A 14,876-nucleotide genomic window follows, 5' to 3' on the forward strand; every position below is an offset into this window, starting at 1 on the left:
ATCTCAAACAGTTTAATTATTAGTATATATATATATATATATAACATTACAATTGGAGGGTTCTCATTTACAGACCTGCCAACTCTCACGATTTTGGTGTGAGGCTCACGATTTTAAGGTCCATCTCACGTCCTCACGCCAAAATAGTGTTTCCTCACGATTTTTCGGGGCCCCAAGATTTTGTTTGTAAAAGTTACAAAACAAGTTTAACGAAAGCTTACAGTAACGCGTTTCCATCAATACTCGAGTCACGTAAAGGAAGAAATTTTGCATTTTGTAGCGTGTGCCGTGCTGATATTTCTATCTCGCATAGTGGAAAGAGGAGACATTGTGAAACATGTCGCTACAAAAAAACACAATTAACACGTGAAGTGTATTGCTCCCAATAAAAAAATTAATTTTGCTGTGAACAGTGATAATAGTGTTACACGAGCAGAATGTTATTTTACATCTTTTTTTAGTTGCGGCCCTGCATGATCACTACACGACAGCGCTAAATTATGTTCAACTAAATTAAATCTGCAACCTATAATTTGTTGAAATAAATTTTGAAGCAGAGACCATGTAAGAAATGTACAGGTATGTCACTTAAATTTAAAGATTCTCTTTTGTTGTTTTTTAATATCTAACCTGTATTTATAGGCCTGAAAATTTTTATCGAGGACCTCATGATTTTTTAAATTTGAATGTTGGCAGGTCTGCATTTAAAATTAAATGGTTTAAGAGTCATGATAAATTTTAAGTAAATGTGTAATGACTTAATGAAAAATTATGGGGTATTGTTATGTAATTTTAATATAATACAAAAATTGAATTTTTGATTTCTATTTCACTGAAGCCTGGTCCCAAATAAGGCAGTGGTCTTAGATCAGCGATTTTGGGCAGAAAGCTTCCCCTCACATTCTTGAGATCTTCTCTCTCCACTGGACTCAGCAGTCCTGTCCTACTTTTACTTAATGAACTACATATATCTGCACAGTGGCATAGCCAGGATTTGAGTATGGGGGGGGGGGGGGGGAGTTAAGAAGCATGGTCCCTATTAAAGCAGGGGGTCTGGGGTTCCTCCCCCGAAAAAATTTGTATTTTAAGGTGTAAAATAGTGCTATTTTAGCAGTTTTCGGTACTTAACTATAAATATTGTAATGGTAAAAATATTAATTTTTTAATAAAAAAATGAGTTATGAAGTAAGAAATTAATTAAAAATATTTTAATCAATCCAAGTGCCTTGTCCACATCCACTCAAAATCATAAATTATGCTCGAAGATCGACAATACAAAAAAAAAAAAAGGAATAATTTGAAAGCTTGGGACCCGTCACGGCGTCACAAACTATAGCTTCTGCTCGCGACAGGGGAAGGGGAAGGGAAGGAGAATCGGTAGTGTTTGCTTACTCTTCCCCTTCAGTGCAGTGGCCGGTGATAGCAGAAACACACCCAGGCTTTTAGTTAACCTGCTTTCAGATAAGAAAAAAAATTATGGGTAGGAGGGGGGTCAGAACACCTAATTTCCCCCCCCCCTCCCCCCCCCCCCCCCCCGCCCGTCAACGCCCCTGTATCTGCATGATGTAGTACAATAACTAAAGACATACAAAAAATTATATGTACCTTTTCGTTGGTTGTTTCTAGATAGTTATACATAAATAAACTCGTAAAGTTTAAGTTAAAAAAATAAGAATAGGTTAAAAAAAATGTGTTACAAAATAAAGTAATATTAATTTTTTAAAAAAATATATAGATTAAATGCATTTACTTACGTTGTTAACTATTCATGCAAACTCAACTTGTATAGTTGGACAATATAGATAAACAATGCGATTATAAACTACAAAAGAATGTAGAATACTGTTCCTTTCCTGTAGTTTTTACACACGGGAATAACTTGGGACGCCATCAAATCGTTACGTAAACATGACCAGAAGCGCGACATGTTGCTCTCCTTCAAACTCACCTTCAAACATAAATGTACTTGCTAAACCACTGTTGCTGTGGAAGAGAAAGTGGTAACAATACTTTCTCTTCCACAGCTTTATATAACCTACGCGTCTACTCTGGTTGCATTCAAAATGCCTTATCGGGGCATCCCGTTATCGCAGATAGCCTCTCTCTCTCTGACGTACAACTTAATGTCAACGTCGGTATTTGAAGCGCGCGTAGCGGATCACAGAAAAACGAGGGAGAATAGCGGACCGCGAGTAACTCTGGCTATTCTGGCTAATGCCCAGCGAAGATGAACCCTGAGTTATGCTGGAATCACAATAGCGCGACGAACCTTTATCTATGGTGCGACGGACGCGACGCGAAAGATGCAATGCGATTGAAAAAAAACTTTTTTTTGTTGTTGTTGTGAATTGCAGTTTTTACCCACTCGACAAACAAATACAGTAGAACCTCTGTTTATCCGTGACCCGATTAACTGGGCATTCGGTTAACCGGGTTCTCAATTAAATAATTAAACATTTTTTTTTTTGGGTTGGGGGGAATCCAATACCACAAAGTGTATTTCATTAAGGAAGACAATAAAGGAGTAAAACTAACTAAAAAGTAGTAATTAGTGTCAGTAATACTTGTACATTTGTTTGGTATAAATTACTTATGAATTTTCTGTATTGTATAACCTAAATATATTTGAATTTGACTATCCCTGATTTTCGCTTATCCATGCTGACCTTTAATCAAAGTTCTACTGTAATAAACAACTATGTAAAAATGTTTCTTGAACCAAACACATGATAACTGTAGCGGTAGAAACCGATTCTGCCCCAACGAAGTAGGTACATGCAAATTAGGTAATTTATTACTGTCATCCCTTCCCCCCTGGCAGTCATCAATCATTTGGTTCTATTGTATTGTTCTCTTCCCCTCTACCTGGGTGGTTGCCAGTCCCCCTTCCTACAGGGAGTTTAAGCCCATAAATAATTTGTTTTGACGCGAATACGTCTTTAAAATTGCTTCCATAGTGGGACGAATGATAAAATCGGGGGATACAGTTTGGTGTTGCAGTTAGATATGAATCATCTCCATTTAAAATTTAAAAACACCACTGAATAGCTAAAGGATCAAAGAATTCGTAACGCTAAGTGAGGACTGTGACGCATCGCGAGCGGTGGAGGGGGAAGCACCACCATTTTGATGCATTTCGAAATTTCAATTTAGTATAACGTTTGACTCGGAGAAGCTACGACGTTCGTTTCGGTTTCAATCGTCAGCTCTCGTCAAAATTTACTGATTGAATATATATATATAAAACATTACTGTGAAATAGTTACAGCAAATATATATGGTGTTAAAATAAAAAAAGCGTGATTATAACATACCTAAAATATTTTGTCTAGAAAATATTACCTGTTACGTACACGTATTTACGTTCAACACACGGCCGTGTCCATGACACAGCCACACCCCACTTCTCTGTTGATTTATTGGTGTGAGTGACATGTGTACTTCCCCTTCCCCTCCCACTCACCAAAAAAATACACACTTCCCCCCTCTCACTCTCTTTCACCCCCCCCCTTCCAAGAATTCCAACTTGAAGACAAAATATTTTTTTAAAATTTATATCTAAGTATTCAAAGTGCGTCTCGAAAAACTTATTTAAAAATCGTATGTGTTTTTACACATACTGTTATACAAAGAACCGAACATATTTCCCTCCACAAACCTTCTCGAAAACTTGGGTGAATAGGGGGGGTGCAAACCTGTCACTTACACCAATAAATTAACAGAAATTGGGGACCACCCAGGTAAAAAGGGAGAGAACAACAAAACAAAATTATTGCTGACTAATAGAGAGGGGGAAGGGGGTGACTGATAAGTGATTAATCACCTAATTTGCATATCATTTGTTGGAGCAGGATCTGTTTTTCCCCCTCTCTTTTTAAAATAATATTTTGATGGTATTTTCAGTAATGTCGCGCCCGCGACGCGAAGGAAATATAAAATCTTCCTAATCGGAATGTCTGTCACGCCCGCGACGTTGTCATGCTGACGTCACAGATGTGGCGAACGCGATTGGTTAGATATTATTTCACTCGCTCCGCGCCTTTAGCGCTGCTGTAACTCCAGCATAAAGCGGGCTTGCAATCCCGTCGGCGAATATAAACTTGGCGCCTGCGCATCTCACTCGCTCGGCGAGTGTAGTTTTACTCAGGGCGATATAAACTCGTTTACATGCTCGCGAGGGGTTTTGTCGTTAAAGTTATATTGCTTTTTATTACTGAAGCATTTTTCTCTTAGGAAGTTTTATCTCTATGTTAGTTTAAGATTAAAAGAAAAAATTACACTTTTTTTTTAAGCATTTCCGCACTAAACTATTTATCGAGACTTCAACACCCAATAAAATACAGTAATTGCAGGTGAGTAATGAGAATATGAGACAAATCTCCAAATTAACCAACTGGACAAAAGCGAGAGCTGCGAGTGTGACAACTCTGAGCTAGTTGGTTCGCGACGAGTGTATTCGATGACGAGAAGCTAGTAAACCAGAAAAATCATACCAATGCTTAAGCTTAGCGGCTTGATACCGCATTATTATTTAAGTTAGATTGATTTTTTACTTCACGGCTGGATAAAGAAACGGGAACATAGGCCCACCTTGTATATAATTTGTTGAGACGGCAGGGAGTTCACTTTGAGAATTACTGTCTGTTATGTTAATGAGGTCATCATTTTGACGTGATAACGTCGTATAAATCGATGAACGCCGGCTGCACGCACGAAAAAGCATGACTCATTGTCACGTTCCGTCTGAGCCGAGCGTAAAAGAACCGGCCAACCACCGTGCGAGAAAATCTTCTATAATATCAAACAGGTTAAGGCGAGCTTTTTAAAAGCAAAAATTTAAAAAATTTGATTTATGTGTCCAATTTCGTCATTTCAAATTAACAATTTATTGACATTGATTTGATTTCAGTTTATTTCTATAACTAATTGTTCGTGATTATATTTAAACAAATTATTTATATTAAATTTGCAAAAAACTGTAAATAATATTTAAAAATTAAAAAGTATGCAATTTTTCATCAATGTTTTCTTATAACGTTATCACGTAAAATTATCGTCCGTAAACCGACTTTAAAGACAAACACACACACACACATACACACACCACCATTTCGCCTACCTGGGCACACATGCGGTATGGAGAGCTTTAGAAGAAACCATACGATTTGATAACTGCTCAAGATATCCTAATGGTGTCTGTTTACGTGAAACATTTAAGAATACGCTGAGGGCGTATGAGTAGTTCCGTTTCAGTATTTCGTTTTTAAAGAGTGAAAAGGGCTAAGCGTGTTTTCGAAATAATTTTAAGGCAGGAAACACGCGGTACGGTTTCTTGAAAGCGTTTAGAGGCAACACCGCGCTATACACGCCAACGAGCCATCCCGTTTCACTAATAAAAAAAAAAAAACACCCCTGACTGATGGGCCCCTTATCAAGGGAAAAATAGTTATAAAAAGGGGTTGATGCACAGTAAAATACAGTATTAATATTGATATTTGTATTCATAGAAATCGCCATTCTAATGGTAGTTTATAAGACTACGTACCTACACTTCGGTTTATTGTGGTACAACGTACCTATAAGTGATTTCTCAAATCATGTTATGCTAGAAGCAAATTTAGACCTAACAAATTGTCAGCCAGGCTTATCAATGGTGGTTGCCCCAGACACACTGTAAAGACCTACGCCGTATCAGAAACACGTACCCATATTATCTTAAGCTCTCGTCAACACACTATCAGTAGGTACCAAAGTAGTTATTACGCAGCACTATTATTAGTCTACTATTGTTCTGCGAGAAAGAATTATGACATAATTTTCTTCTTCTCTTTCTTTTTCTCTTTCTCTCTGGTATACATATGCGCATTTGAGTGAATTATATTCAGAAAAGGCGAGTGTTTTTACAGGTGCTGCGAGACATATTCAGACTTTAAACATCCGAATATTCTTATCAAATTAACAAACAAAAAATTATTAATATGTGTTAAGCAAACGCCACATTTTACTTTTTGCAACTTTAAATTGGTTTAAAATTGGCACTTAGTGCATTTTTGTTAAAGTGGTTTAAGATCTTGCTGCATTTAAATGCTGTCAAAAGTACGTCTGATGTTATTTTATCAGCTCTACTCAAAATGAAAATTTTTACTGTGTTAAAGGTTGGTGAACTTTTTTTTTTAAATATTTAATGTGAATCACATATTTAATTTAATTAATGGTTTGGCAATTTTTTTGAGCGACGCAACGATGAAGCTACGCGTGGTGTTAGTGGGCTGTGGTTCACGTGGCAACCGCAGTGAGTGCTGCTGGCACTAGGCGAACTTCGCCAGAGACGTGGGATTCAGCGGCTGCGAGAAAGAAATGTGAAGCTACACCCAGGGGCTGTCACTAGATACAGCCTCCATGGAGATATTAGTCTATGGAGTGAGTGTGTTTCTGATTCAAAGTAGATTTATTTAAAATAATGACGAGCGTGATAAATATACTGATCAATAAATTTTTCGCTTTTCCAATACACACTTTTTTTTTGCGCCCGCCGCTAGAATTTGCTGCCCGAATCATAAACGTTCCTTGCCACCATCATCCGCAGAGAGCAGCACGAAACAAACGGAAATTTTTAAACTTTTAGCTTTGAATATATATACTGTATAGAAGTCGCGGGTGGATAGGATTTACTCTATGTTTTTCAGATGCGTAAGAAGAGCAGCTTGGGAACTTCACTGCTGCTGTGCGCTGCTGTAACGCCCTGTATCGTCTTAGTTGTTATGTACACGTTAGAGCGCAGCACTGTCGCCCGCTGTCATTCCCCGCACCCCCCCACATTTCATTTACTGCAGCTCAAGGTCGTCCAGCGGGAGGGGGAAGGGGTGTTTGAAGAGTTCGACACTTGTCCGCTAGGGACCACCACAAGTCGATGCCCTAGAGATGGTGGCGATTGCGGCGGTGAATTAACCAACTACCTCAAAACCGTATTAGAAATTTTAACCTGGGCTGGCGACTTCTATACAGTATATATATTCAAAGCTTTTAGAAATGTCTCCAATAAAAGGGAAAAAGATCTGAAAAAATTTACAAACCCCAGTTTTGGACCTGATTTTAGACAAGGTATTTTTATTCAATACTGTCCATCTTGTTAAAAATCCATTAAACAATTAATATTATAAAGTTTCCGCACATGTAAGAAGTTATACATCTATGAAGTTATACATCTATGGCATTACTAAAATATTAACCTGAAACATTTTAAAACTGCTATTATAACACTAAGTATATGTTTGAATATTTGTTTTTGCTTGAACTGAAATCAGTCTGAATACTTCCTACAAACAAACTTTAACCTCTTAAGTTGATTTAATATTATTATTGTATAAAAATATTATTTAAAAATTTTATTCAAAAAAATTTTTTTTTTCAGTAATGAGATTTTAACCACTTCCACTGAGGTTAACAAGCGCATGCTCTACCGTTGTTCTATCGAGCCTATTTACATAATGCAAAGAGAATATGTATTATAATTCAATAATTGTGATGCCAGTTTTCTTAGGTATTTTACAACTTGAGATTACTTTTTACTACGGCTATTTTAGTTTAACAAACATACGAGGGGTATATATAAAAAAAAACAACGGACTGAGAGCACACTGCCATTCTTAGTCGTAGTAGAGCGTTCTCCGCTATAAGGGGTTAGTGAATACCTTCACTAAAAAGCTGTCCAGACGGCATCAGTTTGTAGGTTAATGTTTGATAGTAGACTTTTTTTCTATTACTGTTCTTGTGTTCCGCCTGGCAGATTAAAAAGAACAAAGCGTGTGTTTGGAATTATATTTTCTGCTCAAACAATCCGCAATTGAAGCTTACCAAATGCTTCAACAGGCTTTCAATGAGAATGCTATGAGCCACACATAAGTTTTCGAGTGGTTTAGGCGCTTTAAAAGTGCTGAGATGAGTGTTGAAGACCATGCTCGTTCTGGGCACCCTTCAACATATCGAAACACTGAAAAAATCCGCCAAAAAATCAACGAGGATCGTCGTTTCACGATCGACGAAATTTCTGAGACAGGAGTTGGATTTTGACTAAGGATTTGCCAATGAGATGGGTTGCCGCTAAAATTGTTCCTCGCCTTCTCAAACAGGATCAAAAAAATAATTTCACTGAATTTGAGCCAGGAATAAATAAATAAAATAAATAAATTGAAAGTGATCCAAACTTTTAAATAAAGTCATTACAGGTGATGAGAGTTGGTGTTACGGGTATGACCCAGAAACCAATCAAGTGTCAAGCCATTGGAAGACTCCCAACTCCCCCAGACAAAAAAAAATGGAATTTCAATTGACACCACTCCCGCTGCCTGATTAAGTTTTGAATAATTATTAAATGGAGAATGATCTCAGGGGGCAAAAAGGGGGGTTCGACCTCGTGGCTGCAGGCAGGAGTGCGTCGTAATTTTAAACTACCTGGGTTGTTCAGGCCACCCAGGACGCCTTGAAAATAAAAGGAAAACCGACTGAAAAGATACTGCACTTTATTAAGACTGCTAATTTGCTTATCCAATGCCTAGCCGAGTCTGTTGTCAGACCGTCGTTTCACGATTGGTTCAACACATTAACGTTGCGCGCGAACAGGATAGGTTGCAAACTCGTGTATAATGATTTATCCTGTGACCGTTACTAACACGAAGGCTGCGGCAAATTATCGCAGAGCTGATATATTGCAACTGTTTGTACGGAAAATTAATTTAAACATACAATGACAGCAAAATATAATCAAGCGTTCTTTAAGGTGGTTGCAATCTAACCCACTACAATGCGAATGTTTCGAATTGTGCGTAAGCCCGGCTAGATGAAAAACCTACAAGAGGCATCGTCACTTCTTACAGGTTAACAAAGTTATTACTTGGTTAGATTGCAAATACATATATTACACAGTTAAAATCAGCCAAATCGAAGACACGTATATTAAAGTTAGTACATGGCACTCGAGGCTTGCTAGAAGCCCTTAACAAGTAACGATTCACTGGCGTCGAAGCCTGGAAACTGCGTATGACTCAAGTCCGCTGTCCGAATGCTTAGGACGTGAAAAATTACGTAGAATGTCGAAATATCCCTGTTGGGATTAAAATGATTATGCGAAGAGCCGCACTTAAGAACGTACGGCTGAGTGGGGTCGGACGCAAAGCTAATTGAAAAGATTTGGTAAACTTACGACTATTGCGATGAACTGGACGTGGCGCGAAAACTGTAGGGTCTGCGTTCGCAGAGCGACCGACCCCTGTTGTGAGCTCCCGGCGGCAACTGGCGCTAGAGCGCCGCGCGACCTCGCTCCAAGACGCGTGTAGCGCGGGAAAACAGCTCCGACCAGTTTTGGACTTAAATGTTATATTTGATATTACATGATTATTTAACAATTGCACATAATTTCCATATTATTTCAGTATCTTTTATTTGTTATTATTTTGGTTTTTTAAACAGAAGAATTACTGATTTAATTATACATTAGCGCATTGCCACACCCGGCCGGGCGCTGTAGTCGACTTGGTGTTCGTCGCGGCGCACTTTCACTCACACGGTGGACATCACGCTCGGGCGTGTTCGTTGCACTTACGAGTAAGTGTTGTTGGGACGAAACGGCCTGTGCGAAACAGAGGGAGCACCGGCGGTTGGCGTCAGAATGTTAATACTTAAGATGATGATCATTGTCTTTTTTGATGTTCGTGAAATTGTGCACCTGGAATTTGTCCCCCCTGATCAGACTATCAACCAAAATTTTATTTGGAAGTTTTAAGACATTTGCAAGAGGATGTGTGGAGGCTACGCCCGGAACTTTGGCGATCAGGCGACTGGTTCCTTCATCACGACAACGCATCTGCACACAACAGCCTTACGAGTGAATCCACTATTTGGCCTCTCAGGGGTGGCTTGTCGTTCCCAACCCTCTGTATTCGCCAGACCTAGCTCTATGCGCCTTTTTCCTGTTCCCGAGAATGAAGAAAAAACTAAAAGGGAAGCGTTTTGATGATGTGGAAGCGGTAAATAAATTTTCGGAATCAGCACTGGAAGATATCAAAGTTGAAGAGTTCCAGAGGTGATTCAATTAGTGTGAAGGAATTATTTATCGCTTTTAGGTTCCAATCTATGGAAATTATTCTCTATCCTACTGAATATACCTGTTCTTTCACATACAAATTCTCAAAACACTTTGAAAACAAAACTACTATATTATGACTATGTAGAGCAGGGCTTAACATAAAATAACAACAAACATGTATGTAAATAAAAAAATGGCATAAATGTATTATTGTACAAATAAAAATTTTTTTTTATTAACAACAGACCATTCCAACACGATTTCGTAAAACAAAATGTTGAAAGCAAAAAAATAAAATAATAACTAATGTTGCCAGATATGTCGGATACAACCTATACAAAAGACAGTATATTTCTCAGTAAAAATTTCAAAGTTTATAGAAACTCAAAATAATTATATTTCAGGGTAATTTTAAAATAAAGTCTGACTAACTCAAAGCGATAAAACATCAAAACTCTGTCTGCCAGGACTACTGGCCTTTGGTTATCTAAGTTCGACTGGTCATGCTAGTCTTATGAAACTCCAGACCATGGGAAACAATAGCAATGTTTGTAAATATATAGTTTTAAGTCTAGGCCACACAATAAATACGGTTTTACACCAACACGACTTTGTAAAAGGACCTAAAAATTGCTGCGCGTCAGTTAAAAATGTTTTAAAAGACTTTCCAAAATGGCCTACCTGAATGAAGGATACTGGACCATATATAGACACTGACACTTGATGCACGAATATGTTTGCGAATTGTGCAAAACTTTTATGTGCATAATGGTCTGTGCACCATTGAGTAACGACACAGAGATGATAGCCGCGTCTGCACACGTAAAATAAACTGTTATTTAGTTGCTTCCGTCAAGAGTTCCTAATGGGAAGCTGCAATTTGCATCAGCCAGACCAAAACTTTCGAATTCCCATCATTCCCGGCGCCAGGCGCTCAGTTAGAGGTGCTGTCAGCCCTAGGCCAATCACAGGGCACTGTCCAAGAAATCAAAAGAAATGGAAATTTCACGATATTCAAATGTCAATAAAATAGTAATATAAATAAACTGTTACTTGGCAACGTCTTTGAAATGCTTTAAACGAGATTTAAAACACAAAACAATTATGTAAACATTGTTTTTGTACCTGTAAACAAAGCACATTTACGTCAGGTATCGTAAAACGGCAACAGGCGCGTAGGAACCGGGAAGGGGGGGGGGGGGGGCGACCCAGCGACCCAGCGACCCAGCGACCCAGCGACCCAGCGACCCAGCGACCCAGCGACCCAGCGACCCAGGCGACTGCCCGGCCATAACATTTCATGGCCGGGCAAAGTGATGATTTTGCCCAGCCATTGCATTAGATAAACAAGAGGCATTGTCCTCATTGCAATGCTAAGTGGTTTTGTGGGATTTTATTGTCTGTGCGTTACTTTATTCTTAAAATAAATAAAGACATTTCGATAAATTTGTTATAAAAAAAGTTAAAATTTCTGCTAGTAGTACATTCTATTTTTATGTACGACAGATGCTTAAATAGCACCATTTTTCTCCTTAGAATATATTTTGTTATACCGGGGGAGAGCCTCCGGACACCCCCTTTGTTAAATCCACCACTTATAATGATACTCTCCTTTGCCCCCCCCCCCATTAAATATTTGCTTCCTACGCGCCTGAACGACAATTAAAACGTGATGCCAGTTCCCCCTGTGGTTATCGATATGGGTTGGGGCTCGGCTCGGTCTCAGGGGTAGGTTTGAGCCTTAGTGGCAGGGGAAAGGGTAAGGCTCGGCTTATGAGGCTGACGCCAATCCCGCTGCCTATCTAAGTTTTTTAAGTACTTATTAATTTGAAAAGTTATCTCAGGGATATTAACGGGGGTTCGGCCTCGTGGCTGCAGGCAGGAGCGCGTCGCGATTCTAAATATACCCGGGCTGTTCAGGCCACCCAGGACGCCTTACAAATAAATGATAAACTGGTTGACACGACACTGCACTTTATTAAGAACCGTTACATATACTGGTCCAAGTACTGGCCGCGTCTGTTGTCTGACCGTCGCGGCACGCGAGTCTCTATGCGTAGACGATGCGCGCGACCAGGATAGATGGTAAAATGGTATGTGCGGACTTATACTGTGGCCGTTATCAACGTGAAAGATGCGGCGGATAGTCGCGGAGTTGCAATGCTGCAACAGCTTATGCAGAGATTGGCGTTATTGTGTAAAACTGCACGTACGAGTGAATGTTCTAAAGTTAGTTGCAATCCAACCTGTTGCAAAACATAAAAGTCCCGAAAAGCACGTAGGTCAGGTTAGATAAACATACAATTTACAGTCACTAATTAAACAGTTATGATGTGGTTAGATTACGCGTAGAAGTTACACATTTAAAGTAGATAAAAGTTAGATACGGTACGTAGATTAACGAGTTAAAACTCGACACACGAGGCTGGCTAGGAGCCTTAGACGATAATGATTACTTGGCTTCGAAGCCGGAAAACTGCGTAACTCATTTACGCTGTCCTTAATCTCTGGACATGACAATTACGTACTAAATGTAAAACTCCCTGTTGGGCTAAAATGATTAGTTAACGAGTCGCACGAAAAGACGTGCGACTGAGTGGGGTCGGCGCAGAGCTGATTAAAGGATTTGAAGAACTTACACTATTGCTGAGACTTGGATGAGGCGCAAACTCTGAAGGCTCTGCGTTCGCGGAGCGACCGACCCCTGCGAGTCCCCGACTGCAACTGGCGCGAGACCGCCCTGCGGCCTCGCGCCGAGACACGTGAAGTGCGGGAAAACAGCTCCGACCAGTTTTGGACTTAATGACATATTTCACAATATATGATTATTGAACAATTGGACATAATTTCCCTTGAATTAATTATCTTTTAATTGTTATTAATTTGGTTGTTTTTGAGTTAAAAGAATAATTACACATTGCCACACCCGGCCGGGCGCTGTAAACGACTTGGTGCTCGTCGCGGTGCACTTACACTCACTTGGCGGACATCACGCTCGGGCGTGTTCGATGCACTTAAGAGTAAGTGTTGTTGTGACATAACGGCCTGTGCGAACCAGAGGGAGCACCGGCGGTTGGCGTCAAGGCTGTTCTCACCCTGTAGCTGCTTCTCCCAGTCGGCGCGAACCAGCAGCTCTCGACGACGCCTCCGCTCGTCCTCCAGGCGATCAGCTGCCCGCAGCTCCGCCTCTTGTAATTGCTCCTCTGGCCTCAGCACCCTGGTCTGCAGGGCGACGTCTCACTCGGCGTGGGTGTAGTATTAGTCAGGGCTGCTCCGGTTGTCGGTCAGCGCTCTCACCACTTACTATCGCACTTCCACACTGACTCCAGAGCCGGCGGGCGTGAAGTGGCGGGACCACCCCTCCCTCCACTGCCAGAGGGGTGGAACCACCCCTGACACGCTTTGCTGTCGCCATGCGGCAGGCGAGGGAACCTAGTTGCAGCATATTGTAAATGGACGATTGTACTTGTCTGCACACACACACACACACACACACACACACACACACACACCGGGCCGCTGCATTGACACTTGCACTCGTTCGCTCCCGGTGCACATGGACAAAATGGATGGTGATGGGCAATAGCGACCTTAGCGACCGAGGAAGGCATGACAGATGTCGTCAAACGTAAGCAAAAGATGAAAATATACAGTTTAAGCCCTCTGTAATACTGTTATATTACAGTGCCTACTCTATAACATAACAATTTAATATTATTTTACAAAAATTCCTTTGAAAAATAAAAAGGGATAAACATTTAAAAGCATGAAATGTTGCAGATGTATAATTTTTTTAATTCATACTCATTGAGATTTGTTTCCATAAAGGTCGTAGACACACTTTGTTCATAATTAGATAATCACAGTAATATTCCTCTTATTTTAAACTGCAGTTTTGCAAAATTTTACTAAGTAGTAGGTACCTACCAAAATTCCGTTTTAAGGGTCGGGAAAGGGTAATGGGATGGTTTTTAGGAATCTTATGTAGACAATGACATTCTACTTATTTTTAAGGTCAAGTGTGTAATATTGTATCAACGTCGGAATAAAACTTTAAATTTGTTTTAAAAACAGGCAAAAAAAATTTAACTCTGCTTTACATTCAGGTACCTATAAATAAACATTCATGTATGCTCAGTCATTTCGATTATATTTATAAGATTTATTTTTATTGGAAGTAAAAATAAATTATATAAGCCTACCTAGTGTTTAAAGTTACTACCAAAACACTTACCTACTTAAAAAATAACAAGCAATAATATTTTTTAACTATAATATTAAAATGTAATAATGAATCATATAAGAAAATGAAAAAATTGAATTGGATTCATCGACATTCGGGCTCAAGTACTTTTAGTCTTAATACCACATTTCTAGCTACTTATACCTGGAATGAATGTAAAATACTGTGTTATAAATATTGAAATCCCAAAATTATAATGAATTTTTTAAATTGTTAATATTTCATAATGTGATTATTGAAGTTCTCTCCTGCTATAAGCTAGGTATCAGGACAGCAACATGTAAAGAACACCTTTAATTTGTAATCAATCTAAAGCAATACCATGCCATAATTTATTCCATTAATTAAGAAGGCATCCCAAGTGGCCTACATCTTAAGGGGCTCCTGCTGGGAAGGATCTGCTGTCTCTAGCAACGTGGCCAAAACTCACCCCTTGAGTTCCAGGCACAAATCAGCTTCAAATCAACCAGGGAGACAGTTGGACCCGCATCACCAGCACAGTGCTATTATGAAACTGTCTTTACTAGTACTTACAAGAAACGATTTCTATCA

The 14,876-nt window shown here is 39.4% G+C and overlaps 1 protein-coding gene across 1 annotated transcript in view; it reads right to left on the bottom strand.

Annotated features, from left to right (window-relative positions):
* The window catches only part of LOC134534550 (uncharacterized), a 28,592-nt gene that overhangs the window by 9,534 nt on the left and 4,182 nt on the right, over positions 1–14,876 (bottom strand). Inside the window, exons 3-5 of the mRNA XM_063373032.1 lie at positions 13,386–13,551; positions 13,177–13,303; positions 12,721–12,821 (exon numbers count right to left, since the gene is read on the bottom strand). Coding sequence (XP_063229102.1) covers positions 12,721–12,821; positions 13,177–13,303; positions 13,386–13,551 — 394 coding nt within the window. The remainder of the gene's footprint in view (positions 1–12,720; positions 12,822–13,176; positions 13,304–13,385; positions 13,552–14,876) is intronic.

This window comes from Bacillus rossius, chromosome 7, assembly GCF_032445375.1.
Source record: "Bacillus rossius redtenbacheri isolate Brsri chromosome 7, Brsri_v3, whole genome shotgun sequence".
Taxonomy (NCBI): Eukaryota; Metazoa; Arthropoda; class Insecta; order Phasmatodea; family Bacillidae; genus Bacillus; species Bacillus rossius.